The sequence below is a fragment of the Pagrus major genome, chromosome 11 (genome assembly GCF_040436345.1).
Source record: "Pagrus major chromosome 11, Pma_NU_1.0".
Lineage (NCBI taxonomy): Eukaryota > Metazoa > Chordata > Actinopteri > Spariformes > Sparidae > Pagrus > Pagrus major.
Genome location: NC_133225.1, coordinates 36,019,588 through 36,032,301, shown reverse-complemented (window position 1 = coordinate 36,032,301; position 12,714 = coordinate 36,019,588). Strand labels below are relative to the sequence as shown.

Here is a 12,714-nt window from a genome sequence, read left to right as displayed (position 1 = left end):
GTTATCTGTATCCAAACTCAGGTGTCACATGGGTAGATACTGAAAATTGCATGGTTAGAGTAGGGTTAAGGTTACCCCATTAAAAATAACAGTGGAAAGCGTATGTTTAGTTTAACCACCAGTCTATCAGCCAATACATATCTCCTTCCCACCCCACTGAAATAAGATAGACAACATTCAAACATCCACAACTTGAATGAAAACAGGTGTCAGCTTGTTGAGAGAAGCTTCAATTTAATCACTGAAACTCAAAAACAGTGTGCACCCATGGGACAGACACTCATTAAAACAATGAGAAAATAAGGATTGTACAAATCACACACACACACACACACACACACACACACACACACACACACACACACACACACACACCAAAATCAGAGCTTTGGGAGCTGACATGTTGTCTTCAGGGGATTAATGTAATGACTGAATAAATTATGAAGGGGTTCATTAAAATCACAAACAGTATGACATCACACAGGTGAAATCAAAGTGCATGAACCACACATCACAGAGTTCACTGGACATCCCACCACAGACGTCTCTGTGTAACACCGTGGGACACACCTCATTCGCTGAATCACATTAAATTAGAAAAAGTCTCAACTGAAGCAGACACACACACAGAAACATGTAAACCTTCTACATTTTTTCTTCTTCCATCTCAAATTTAAAGGCTTAAAAAAGCAAGGGAATCAATAAAAAAAGAAATGGGACCTGACCCCACCTTCCACCCTCCCCCACCCCTACACCTGAATAAAAGGCTGCTGTAAGAAAGGCCAGAGTCCAGTTGCTCATTTGAAGCTGTAGAGGGGAGCACGCAGAGGGTCCTTTCCTCTACAACTCATCCTTCTGTTTGACCTCGCCGTCCCCTTCTGTCCCAGCGTCCTCGTCCATCTCCTCGTCATGCTCGCCCTCTTCCTCTGCCACCTCCTCCTCATCTTCCTCGTCCTCATCTCCTTCAGTGTCCCTCTTGCTCTTCTCCTCCTCCTCCCTCAGTTTCCTCTCCATGTCCTCCTGCTCTTCCTTCATCTTCTTCTCTGGTCCCTGAAGCACAAACAATACATGCTGTTTCAATGTGTTCAACTGGCGTATCGTGGTTAAGTTGACTACTACTTAATATTATTGGATGGGTGTTCTCAAAATGTAATGTCATGACTCATTTGATTGACGTCACACTGTAGACACAGTGCAGTTGACAATTCTGATTTCTAACTTGGATTCAAAAATGATTTGCTTCATGTACAACATAATCTATCCAATCAGACCAGCAGCATCAATGTCCGAGAACATATACTCTCAATTTAGCCTTGAGCGCCCGTTTAAACCGCTGTTCATCTGTGGATGTGGATGATCAGAGAAGGACCAGCATATTAAACCCACTATAGTGATCAGAGGCTGAGTACGGTAACAGTGACAGGAGCGCTAGAAGCATGACAAAGTACTACCAGAGGGAACACAACGTGTAGCGTTATGTTTCACTTTTAATCACTCAGTTTGGTCTGTGGTCCAGTTTAAAACAGACGGTAATGATACGCATCATATCCTGGTTGTTGACTATTATTTCTGTTGATGTGGACAAATGATCACTAGTAGGACCAGCATGCTAGTAGCAGAGCAACACAGCAGCTTCTACTTTCAGCAAACCAATCTGGGTTAAAGTTCACAACATGACATCACACAAACGGACCATGGAATGACACTCCCACACCGCTGCACAACCCTGCAGCTAAACGCTGCAACGCTGGACTCTGTCTGAATGCAGCCTTAATCAGTTCTGTGAGCTAGCTTATATACAGGACCAGCTCTAAAAGGATTCAGTTCAGGGTTTCAGTAAGCGTTCAACAAGACAGATCAGTTACATGACTGTTGGCAGTCTTCCTAATTAGGTACTTTCACAGTCTCAAACTTGATTAGTTTTAACACAAACTGGACCTTTCGCAAGCTGAAAAGTATCTTTTGACTTGACAAAACATCATACCTGTTATTCATGGCACAATTCAAAAGGGGTCAAAAAATTCTTCTTTATCCAGCCATTTCCAACCATACACGTTTTTCTGAAATCATGTCTCATAGTGGTCCACCAGAAGAGAAGGGCGACATTCGGTTGCCATGCCACGCACAACAGAGTGGAAGGAAACCATTTCTATGGTGCAGACACACTGCAAGCTACCTGACTGGGGACATATCACACTCATTCCTTGTCCACGGGAAGCAGCTGATTTGCAGCACAAGGCATGCTGGGATATGGCAGCAGATTAAGGCAGCTCATCCAACTGCAGCACTGATGAGTTCCGGATTGGTGGATTCATGAAGTCAAATGAGGAGTTATCTAGAATATACCGTCTCTTTTTACAGAAACAGGAATATGGTGGCAGCTGGCTGGAACTGAACACACCTTCTCTACCCTCTCTGTTGGCTACACTGTGTTTTCTGTCTATGTTTGAATACAAACAGAAGAAGAAAGCAACGTCAGCCATCTTTGACTTGAGTGATGACATCATTCTGATCTCCACAAACAGCTGGCCATGTGTGGTTTGTGTGCCGACATGTTTAATGGGTTCAGTGTGGATAGAGTGTGTCTGATGCGATGCAGTGGTCGCTCTGCTCTGGGTACTTCTGATGAGTCTCATTAGTTCTGATATTTAAAAAACTAAACAAATAAGCTCATGAATTAAAACAAAATCAATAGATGAATTGGTGGTGAAAATATTGTTTGTTTTTTTTCGTCTCATATACAAATCACAGTGCAGTACATGGTATGCTCTACAGACAGTACAAGCCTACTTTAGTTGCTCCCCAGGTTTGCATCCCAAACTCCTCTGCTTCTTTGACATCATCAGTGATCAGGAAGTTATCAAAGATGGTGCCAGATTTGACCTGAACAAAGACACCAAACACAGGAACAGTGTTTATTCAGGGATTCCAAATAAATGACTATTCTCATCTTGTTTCAGCTCAGCTGTATCCTGAATTTTTACCACACATGAAAGTAGTCTGTATGTATATGAAGGCGCTCAGCGAGTAGTCGTGGTTACCTGCCACAGATCCAGGCCCAGCACTCCAATGTTATCAAACTTGTACATGGTGGCGTCATGAGTGTACTCTGCGTTGTCAATCTCGGGGTGAACCCAGGCTCCCTTGTAGTCAGGGTTGTCAATGTGTTTGGGTTTCCACTCACCCTGCAGAGACACAATGAGAGGGCTGAGGACTAGTGATTGGATATGATAGAAGGATGGCCTTCACAATATTAACCAAGCAATTCAATTCAATCCAAACATTCCTTCTCACAAACACCACTGATCAGTCATTTTACGTAGAAATGTCCTCACCTTATACTCTGAGTTGGTGATCATGGGAGGTTCCCACTCTCCGTCCATGTCCTCATCCCAGTCGTCAGGCTTCTTGGAATCAGGGTCAGGGATGGTCTCTGGCTTGTCCCAGTCCTGCAGAGAACAGCACTGGAGTTACCACTAAAGTTAGGATATGATGCACATCATTAAACAGCAATGTGACCTTAACAGGGTACATGGATAAATTCATGAGCTGGATTTGATTGCCAATTATTTGACACAAGCCTGGATATTTCAGTCCTTCAAAACAGGTTTAAAACTTACATGTAGAAATGCTGTCAGGTGAGCTGTGCTGGCATGTGGTTTAATGCTTCATGGTGTCTGCAATAGGATTATGTTTGTGCTGTGAAATGTGTGTGTGTGTGTGTGTGTGTGTGTGTGTGTGTGTGTGTGTGTGTGTGTGTGTGTGTGCGCGTGTGTGTGTACTGTCCATAGCACTGACACTGAGCACAGGAGATCAACTGATAGACAAACAGACCATGTAAGTTAGTTTGGTTTCTTAGTCCGCTGCTTTACCTGGTCGTAAATAAAAGTTTACATTTCTCCACACTACTGTAGCCATCCACCACAGAGAGAAGGGAGATGACAGGAAATTGAAGGGACATTTAATGAGAGAGAGAGTCGTGGGTCTCTCTCGTTAACCATGACACGTGAAGTTAAAGTGATGTCGTACCTCAGGCTTGGTGTCGCTGGGATCGTCGATCTTGGCTCTGTCGTCCCAGTCACTGGGTTTCTTAGCCTCTGGGTCCTTGATCTTCTTCTGGGGCAGCAAGTCCCAGTCATCCTCCAGGGAGCCGGACTCCACCTTCTCATTGTTGATCCTTACCTCGTATGTCTGGTCTGCATTCAGAATGAGTGTGTACATGTTGGTCAGCTCATCATCCTGCACAGAGGGGATACAAGCAATTTAGAGTGAGACAGAATATTTAAATTCATCTTCACACAAGTCAGAAGTCCACATTATTCAACAGGTTTACACAGTAGCTACCTTGCATTTGATGTCTTTCTTGATTAGGTGGTTCTGGCCGTTGTAGTTGAAGATCACATGAGCCTTCTTTGTGCTGTATCCACAGATGTCAGGCCCTGGAGACAAAGGTCATACAGTGGTATGCAAAAGTTTGGGCACCCCTTAGGAAAATCACTGCATCAGTTTGTCACTTGCTGAGCTTTTGAAGCAGCAACTTCATTTTAACATATGTCATACCTTATGGAAACAAAAACATCTCAGTAGTGAAATCATTTTTATTGGTCCAACAGAAACATTTTTATGTGCATTTAAACAAAAATAGGCATGTGCATGAATTTGGGCACCCCAAAGAAATAATTCCATTAATATTTAGTAGAGCCTCCTTTTGCTGCAATAACAGCCTGTAGACACCTCCTATAGCTACAGACAAGTCCCTGAAGTCTGGCAGGTGGTATTTTGGCCCATTCCTCCATACAAAACGCCTCCAGTTCAGTCAGGTTTCTTGGCTTCCGTGCATAGACAGCCTGCTTCAAATCAATCCATACATTTTCAATGATGTTAAGGTCTGGGGACTGGAATGGCCATTCCAGAACATTGTACTTGTGCTTCTGCATGAATTCCTTGGTGGATTTTGAACAGTGCTTAGGATCATTGTCCTGCTGAAAAATCCATCCCCGGCGTAGCTTCAACTTTGTGACCGACTCTTGAACATTCTTGTCAAGAATCTGCTGATACTGAGAGGAATTTATGTGGCCCTCAACTCTAACAAGGTTTCCAGTACTTGTGCTAGCCACGCAGCCCCATAACATGATGGCCCCTTCACCAAATTTCACAGTAGGCAATAAGTTCTTCTCATGGAATGCAGTGTGTTTTTTTTGCCATGCATACCTCCTCTTATTCTGACCAAATAACTCTATCTTAGTCTCATCTGACCACAGTATTTTTTTCCAAAATGCTTCTGGCTTGTCCAGATGTTACTTTTGCATTCCTCATGTGGCTCTTCTTGTGACGAACACTCAGGAAAGGCTTTTTGCGTATCACCCTTCCAATGAGCTTTTCCTGGTGCAAAGTACGCTGGATTGTGGAACGATGAACAACTACACCATCAGCAGCCAGATGTTCTTGTAGTTCTCTGGAGGTGGTCTGTGGCTTGTCTGTGACCATTCTAACCATCCTTCGCCTGTGCCTTTCCTGTATTTTTTTTGGCCTACCACATCTTTCCTTCACAAGGACTGTTCTTGTGGCCTTCCATTTCTGCACTACATTTCTGACTGTGGAGACAGACAATCCAAACCTTCCAGATAATTTCTTGTGCCCTTCTCCTAATTCATCATAATGAATTATCTTAGTTTTTAGGTCAGTGAAGAGTTGTTTAGAGGCCCCCATGTTGCCACACTCTCAGAAAGAACCAAGGACAAGCACAGCCAGCAATTACCTATGTTAAACAGCCTTTTTCATGAGTGGTTCCACCTGTCTTTGTAATTGAAGGTCTCACAAGCCAATCAAAGCAATTTTGTGCTGCAACCTGTCAGCTATAAATCCCTACAGGTCTTGAAATTAATGCGATTAAAAAGGTGCCCAAATTTATGCACATGCCTATTTTTGTTTAAATGCACATAAAAATGTTTCTGTTGGACCAATAAAAATGATTTCACTACTGAGATGTTTCTGTTTCCATTGTTGACATATGTTACAATGAAGTTGCTGCTTCAAAAGCTCAGCAAGTGACAAACTGATGCAGTGAATTTCCTAAGGGGTGCCCAAACTTTTGCATAACACTGTATTATCTAACATTACAGAGGACTCACAGTATTGACGGCATCTGAAATAGATGAATGTAAAAATGACAGGTCAGGAAAATAGATCGAACATCCTTTAGTGCCTCAGACAAGCATGACTCACCAAACATGATGTAATACTGGGAGTCTCCATGCATGTTGTTCTGGTCGAGGTCAGAGGGGAAGATCTTGACATAGCCACCTCCGCAGTCAATCTTCTGTTCATGCTTGACGGTGAACTGGACGACCAGGGGCTTTCCCTCGTTGCTAAAGGGCTCGAAGCGGGCCGAGATGGCGTAAAAGCGTGCGTCCTGGCTGGTCTGGATACCTGGTAATAGTGCAGATGAGATTGTGTCCTGTTGTTATTTATTTATTTATACATTAATTTATGTTCAGTCAAATTACCACAGAGTAAAGCTGGGTTTAGGGAGTCCTGGATATAATCTGATCACATACTGTACAGGACAGTTCCTTGTGTTTGTAGTGGGTCGACTGAGAGCAGCTCATATACACAAACCTGTTTTACCTACATTTGCAGTGATAAGACACCATCTGCAAGTATTGGAGATATGCAAATTCAGCCATTTCAGAAAATCCAGTTCTATCAGCCGTCTCAGTGACAGAATAAAAAATACCTTTATCAGCCTCAGCGTCCCCGTAGAACTTTCCAGCGCTCAGTTTCCACTGACCGTAGTCTGACTTGTGCTTTGACTCGACCCATCGGCTCATCCATCCATCTGCAACACAGCGAACCATCTCAACTGGTTACTGACACTTCCCTCTGATACAGTGAGGGAAGGACCCATTATCAGGGCACATATTCAGCAGTTTTTGTATCAGTGCTTTGGTTTTTTGTCTAGTTGCCAAATGAATTCATTTGAACATGTGCTACTTTAGCTCCGATGCAGTATCCTTCTGTCCTCAAAATAATACTTAAGTACGGTATATGTAAATTGTACTTTCATCACTGTTTTTTTTTTTCAAAATTTTGACAATAAGCTTTTAATTTTCCTGCAAATGTATATTGGTTCCAAATATTGGTCTCCTTGATGACTCATGATTGGTATCAACAAAAGAAACATAGTGGCCGATCCCTAGATATATTACCAAACTACTTAATGTGTTAATTGCATTGTTTCCTAGATACTATACTTGCATACTTAACATTTCTGTACCACATTTGCAGCATGACACAGCAATAAGAGGCCTTCATGATAAAGGCAGCTTTTTGAGAAAATATAAGAAAGTGCCTCAAAATTGTGGTTAAGAACAGTACTTGAATAAATTGTACTTTATTTCATCACTGGTTGTTAGAAATTTTGACACAAAGATTTTTATTTTTACTGCAAATGAATGTCAGTGCCAAAAATCGGTTTTCAGTCTTCTTGATTTCTAATAATTGGTAACAGCCCTGAAAAAGCCACATCTGTTTGTAGACCCCTAGTTTGATCAGTAGTCATGTGTAAAGGCAAGTATTAGAACAAGTTGAACAGTCTGGTGAGTTCAGAAAATTAAAACATTTATTTCATTTCACCATATAATGATATAAACATCTATCACCATGTTATATGGATATGTGTGACATGTCCCTCTCTGTGCTTATAGAGGACAGACAGACAGACGTGACTGCAGCTGATCTGGACTCACTGCAGCTCAGCTCAATATCAAAAGTGAAAGAAGAGTTGGACTCACACAGCCAGATGTCAACTCAGTGTTTGTGTTCACATTGCTCCAGACAACATCCATTTATCAGAATCACATCAGATCATTGACTTCACTGCTCCATGAACTCTAACGTTACTTCAGCCACTCTTTCTTAGCTAATAGCTCTCACTTGACTAATAGACATGAGGTGGCCTAGTCTGAGCCGTTCAATGAATGCAGTGAAGTTATTTTAAAACCAACATTTCTTTAATTACCACATATTACAGAGAAACAAGCACATGGTACAGATGAGTGCCAATCATTCATACAAAGGTCGAGAGGAGACGGAATTAGCTGAACTGTACCTCCATCCATAAACTGTTCCTGGAAGTAGACGGTAGCATGAACAGTGACAGCTGTCGATGCTAAAACCAGCAGAAGCGCCGCCGGAAGCTTCATGTCGGCAGCTTGTGTCCGGAGCAGAACAGGTCAGGAGGACAAGTGTGAGGAAACCAGCTAATAAAGCCACAGCAAGTGGAACCTGACAATTTCAACAGCAACGAGCCCTGCACAGATGGCCAAGGCTCATTGGACCAGCGGCCCGCCAATGGGATGAGACCACGAGTTAATTTTCGGAAACGCTCGGGTAGCATCGGACGAACATCGGAGAGGGGCGGAGACGACAAACGGCACTGCTGTCCTGTGTTACTGTGTTCAGTGTACACACACACACACACAGACACAGACACACACACACACACACACACACACACACACACACACACACACACACATACACACACACATCTCTCAATCTCTCAATCCATCTCAAATCCATGTATCTGTTTATCTCAAACACACACACATACATCACATATTCAAAGCCTGGATATTTCTGTTTCAATTTTGTTCATATTTTATATGTTCTGTTGTGTTCTCTTTTGTTATTGAGGTTTTCAAAGTTGTTGCAGTGTGCACAATAAATGTTCACATTGATGAATCAGATGTTGATTTAAAAAATATTTCACACACAAAAAAAAATCACTCTTGGGGCTCCCTGGTACTCACACCGCTCCATAATATAACTTCGGTGATACGTTTAAAAGAGAGATGAAGGAAGAGCTGGGGAATTTCAAGGAAGAAGTTAATAAGAACCTAAGTGAAATTGGAGCTGAAAACACAGCGGGCCGAGTGGAGGAGGTTGAACAGCGTGTGAATGACATTGAGGAATGGAGCACCGAAGCAAAGGAGGTGCTTCTCCAAACTGTACAAATTCAAGATGATATGCAGGCCAAACTGACCGATTTAGAAGCTCGTTCAAGGAGAAATAATATACGCAAACAAGGGATCCCCGAGGGAGCCGAGGGAGAAAACTTGCATGAGTTCCTCGAGAAATTTATTAAAACAGAGTTGTCTCTCCAAGATCTTGAGTATACTTTCTCGAGTACAGAACCAAAGAACTGATACTGCGCTCAGCTTGGAAAAAAAGAGAGACCCACTTCAACGGGAAAAGAGTCTTCTTTGATCAAGACTATCCTGCAGAAATCCTAAAGAACAGAAAGGAATATACCCCCATCAGAAAAATGCTAAAAGAAAGGGGGCTCCGGTTCCAGACACCCCCGCCTGCAAAGCTCCGGGTTTTCTTTGACGACAGCCTCATCACTTATAATAATAATCATAATAATACAGGAGAGGCAATGGACGACCTGGTGAAAAAAAGGGTTACTCGCAAACACCAACAAGAGTGCTGGCCACACCGGACCCACACCTATTGAGAGGCTAAGGAAATCCTCTTGGGAGACAAGCTGCGGGACATTGAAACTGAAGTATCCACCGTGAACGTGCTCAGGATAAGCTCCGGAGATTCAGCCGAGCCCCAGCGGACACCTCAAACGACAATTGAGCTCCTCATGAGTAAAAGGGTGACTATGTGACAATAATAATCCCCAGTAAGCTCGACCTGATTAGTCAATTTACTCGGAACTGTCAACCTGCACTGCTGGCCTATTTCTGATGGACATAAAAACTGTTAACAGCAATTAACATTCCAAATTGAATTACTTTCCTGTTACAGATCATTCACAAATTACTATGAAGGTGTTCAGGGTTTGTGTATTGTTATTGCTCTTATAAATGAATCTGTTTAAATGGTTCAGCTGCTAATGGGTCTATAAATGAGAAATTATAGTCCTAAGAAACTTCAAGTCTGGGAGTTAAATAGGGGGAGAAAAAAACCCCCACTAACTGTGTGTACTGGAAATATTCACAAGAGGATGATATTTGTTCACACATGGTGGGGCCCTCCAGTAAGTGCAGGTTTCCGCTCCCTATTTAGAAGTTAATTCGAAACTTCAAAAATGGAAGTCTTTTTATATGTGTTCAGAGTTCTAAGGTTATGTTTTGTTGCACAGACAGAAATTCATAGGTTAAGGTCGATAAGGGAGCATGAAGTGGATACACAAAAGGCCACCAAAAACATATGTCACATCAGGAATATAGAGTAGTCACTCTAAACGTTAATGGGTTGCATAATCCAATTAAGAGAAATAAACTAATAGCTAAAATGAAGAGGGAAAAACAACATATGATTTTCTGGCAGGAGACCCACCTCTCTGATAAAGAACACAAGAAATTACAAAATTTAGGATTTAAAAACACATTTTATTCTTCTTATAGAAATGGGCATGCAAGAGGGGTCGCAATATTGATTTCAAATAAAGTGACATTCCAGCTCTCTGCGCAGATCGTTGATACGGAGGGGCATTACATCCTGGTTAAAGGATTCCTTGATCATAAACAAGTAACATTGATTAATGTTTACAGATCACCAGGTAATGATAAAATGTTTATTTAAAAAATATTCAATATAATAGCTGCAGAATCCTCCGTGTCCTGATTTGTGGCGGGGACTTGAATGTCCATTTACAACCTGATGTTGACTCTACCAATTTAACGAAAAGAATAAATTCTGAGACATAAACAGTTAAAAAATTACTGAATGAGGTCGGTTTGAGACATATGGTGAGAACTTCACCCAGCACAAAAACAGTTCACTTTCTTCTCACACTTTCATAGTGTCCATTCCAGGATTGATTATTTTTTCATGTTTAACACAGAGAGAGACACAGAATAATAAATTGTGACATAGGGGCCAAAGATATATCTGTATCTATATTTGTCACTTCATTTAGATAACAAAACTAAAGACACTGCATGGAGACTTAATACCAGCCTTCTAAATGACCCTCAGTGTAAGAAATATATCAAACAGGAATTTAAAGACCACTTGGAGTATAATGACAATGAGGAAATATCTCCTAGTACTTTATGGGATGCTGCCAAGGCTGTAATTAGGGGGAAGCTTAAAATGTGGTAGGAAAAGGGAAAAACAGAAACAGTTAAGGGATTTACTGGACAAATTAAAATATTTAGAAATAAAACATATGGAATGCAACAACCCCCACTTGTTAAATCAAATAAACACAATAAAACTAGTAGTAAATACAATGTATGACAGCCAAATGGAGATGAAGGCAAAATTCATAAAACAAAGGTATTATAAGAATGGATCGAAAGCCAAAAAGTTGCTGGCATGGAGAATAAGTAAGCAATAAGCCGAAAGGTCCATTCACAAAATTAAAGATCCCCATACCAGCAGGATATGTCATAGATTAGAGGAAATACAACATTCTCTTGAAAAATACTATAAGGATTTATACACACAGCCCAGGGGTGCTGAACCTTTAGACATAACTAGCTTTTTAGAAACATTAGACCTGCCCTCAATTGGAATCAAACAAAATAAAATAATGACACAAAAGATAACGAAAGAGGAGATAGACAGTGCCATCTCAAGACTTAAGACAAATAAAGTACCAGGAATGGACGGGTACCCAACGGAATGGTACAAAACATATAGAAATTTAGTAACACCATTACTTCTGAAATGTTTCAACTTTACTCTTAAAGGGAGAGAAACGTCCACCTCATGGAAGCAAGCAATACTATCTGTAATCCCTAAGATAGGCAAGAATAAGACTGAATGCAGCTCATATAGACCAATATCAATTCTTAACATAGACTATAGACTATATGCTTCAATAATTGCTAAAAGATTAGAGGACTTAATTCCAGACCTAATTGATACTGACCAAACAGGATTAGTTAAAAATAGACAGACACATGACAATGTGAGACGTGCTTTACACCTGGAGGAGCGTATGAGTAAGGATCACGCAAAGTCTATTATTCTTAGCCTTGATGCCAAAAAGGCATTGGACTCTGTGAGATGGGAATACTTGTACTTAGTACTGCAACATTTTGGATTTAACAATATAGTAATTGGATGTTTGAAAAGTTTATATCATTCTCCCTCCGCCAGGGTCAAAATGAATGGCAGTCTTTCCAGGTCAATTCTGCTTGAAAGGGGTTGCCGCCAGGGCTGCCCCTTAAGCCCTGCCCTCTTTGCGCTGTTCATTGACCCGTTCGCACAAGCAATTAGAGAAGACAGAGAAATTACAGGGATCCTGGTTGGAGAAACTGAATACAAAATATGTTTGTATGCTGACGATATCCTGTTAGCCCTTACCAGCCAAGACTCAAGCCTACCTAAATTAATGTCTCGTCTTAGACAATTTGGTAATTATTCAGGGTACAAGTTAAACCTCCATAAAACACAAACCATTGTGTACAATTATTCTCCACAGGCAACTGTACGGAAAATATGTAATTTCAAGTGGGAAAATAACAAAATTAAGTACTTAGGGGTCCGAATACCCAGTGGCTGTCCTAGCTTGCATGATGCCCTATCTATCTATCTATCTATCTATCTATCTATCTATCAGAATCAGAATCAGAAATCCTTTATTTGTCCCGCAAATGGGGAAATTCCTTAGTCACAGCAGCCAAAGGACAGTATCACACTTAAACAATAATAAAAAGTAAAAAATAAACAATATAATAGAGATAA

At 41.2% G+C, this 12,714-nt stretch overlaps 1 protein-coding gene across 1 annotated transcript; it reads right to left on the bottom strand.

The window, feature by feature from the left end:
- Positions 1-214: 214 nt before the first annotated feature.
- Positions 215-8,313, bottom strand: LOC141004481 (calreticulin-like). Its single transcript, XM_073475991.1, has 9 exons — positions 8,111-8,313; positions 6,737-6,838; positions 6,226-6,429; positions 4,345-4,439; positions 4,030-4,239; positions 3,336-3,449; positions 3,042-3,185; positions 2,791-2,883; positions 215-1,050 (listed from the first exon to the last, which is right to left on the bottom strand). The coding sequence occupies exons 1-9, from the start codon at positions 8,202-8,204 to the stop codon at positions 841-843; spliced, it is 1,266 nt and encodes a 421-aa protein (XP_073332092.1). The 5' UTR covers positions 8,205-8,313; the 3' UTR covers positions 215-840.
- Positions 8,314-12,714: the final 4,401 nt, after the last annotated feature.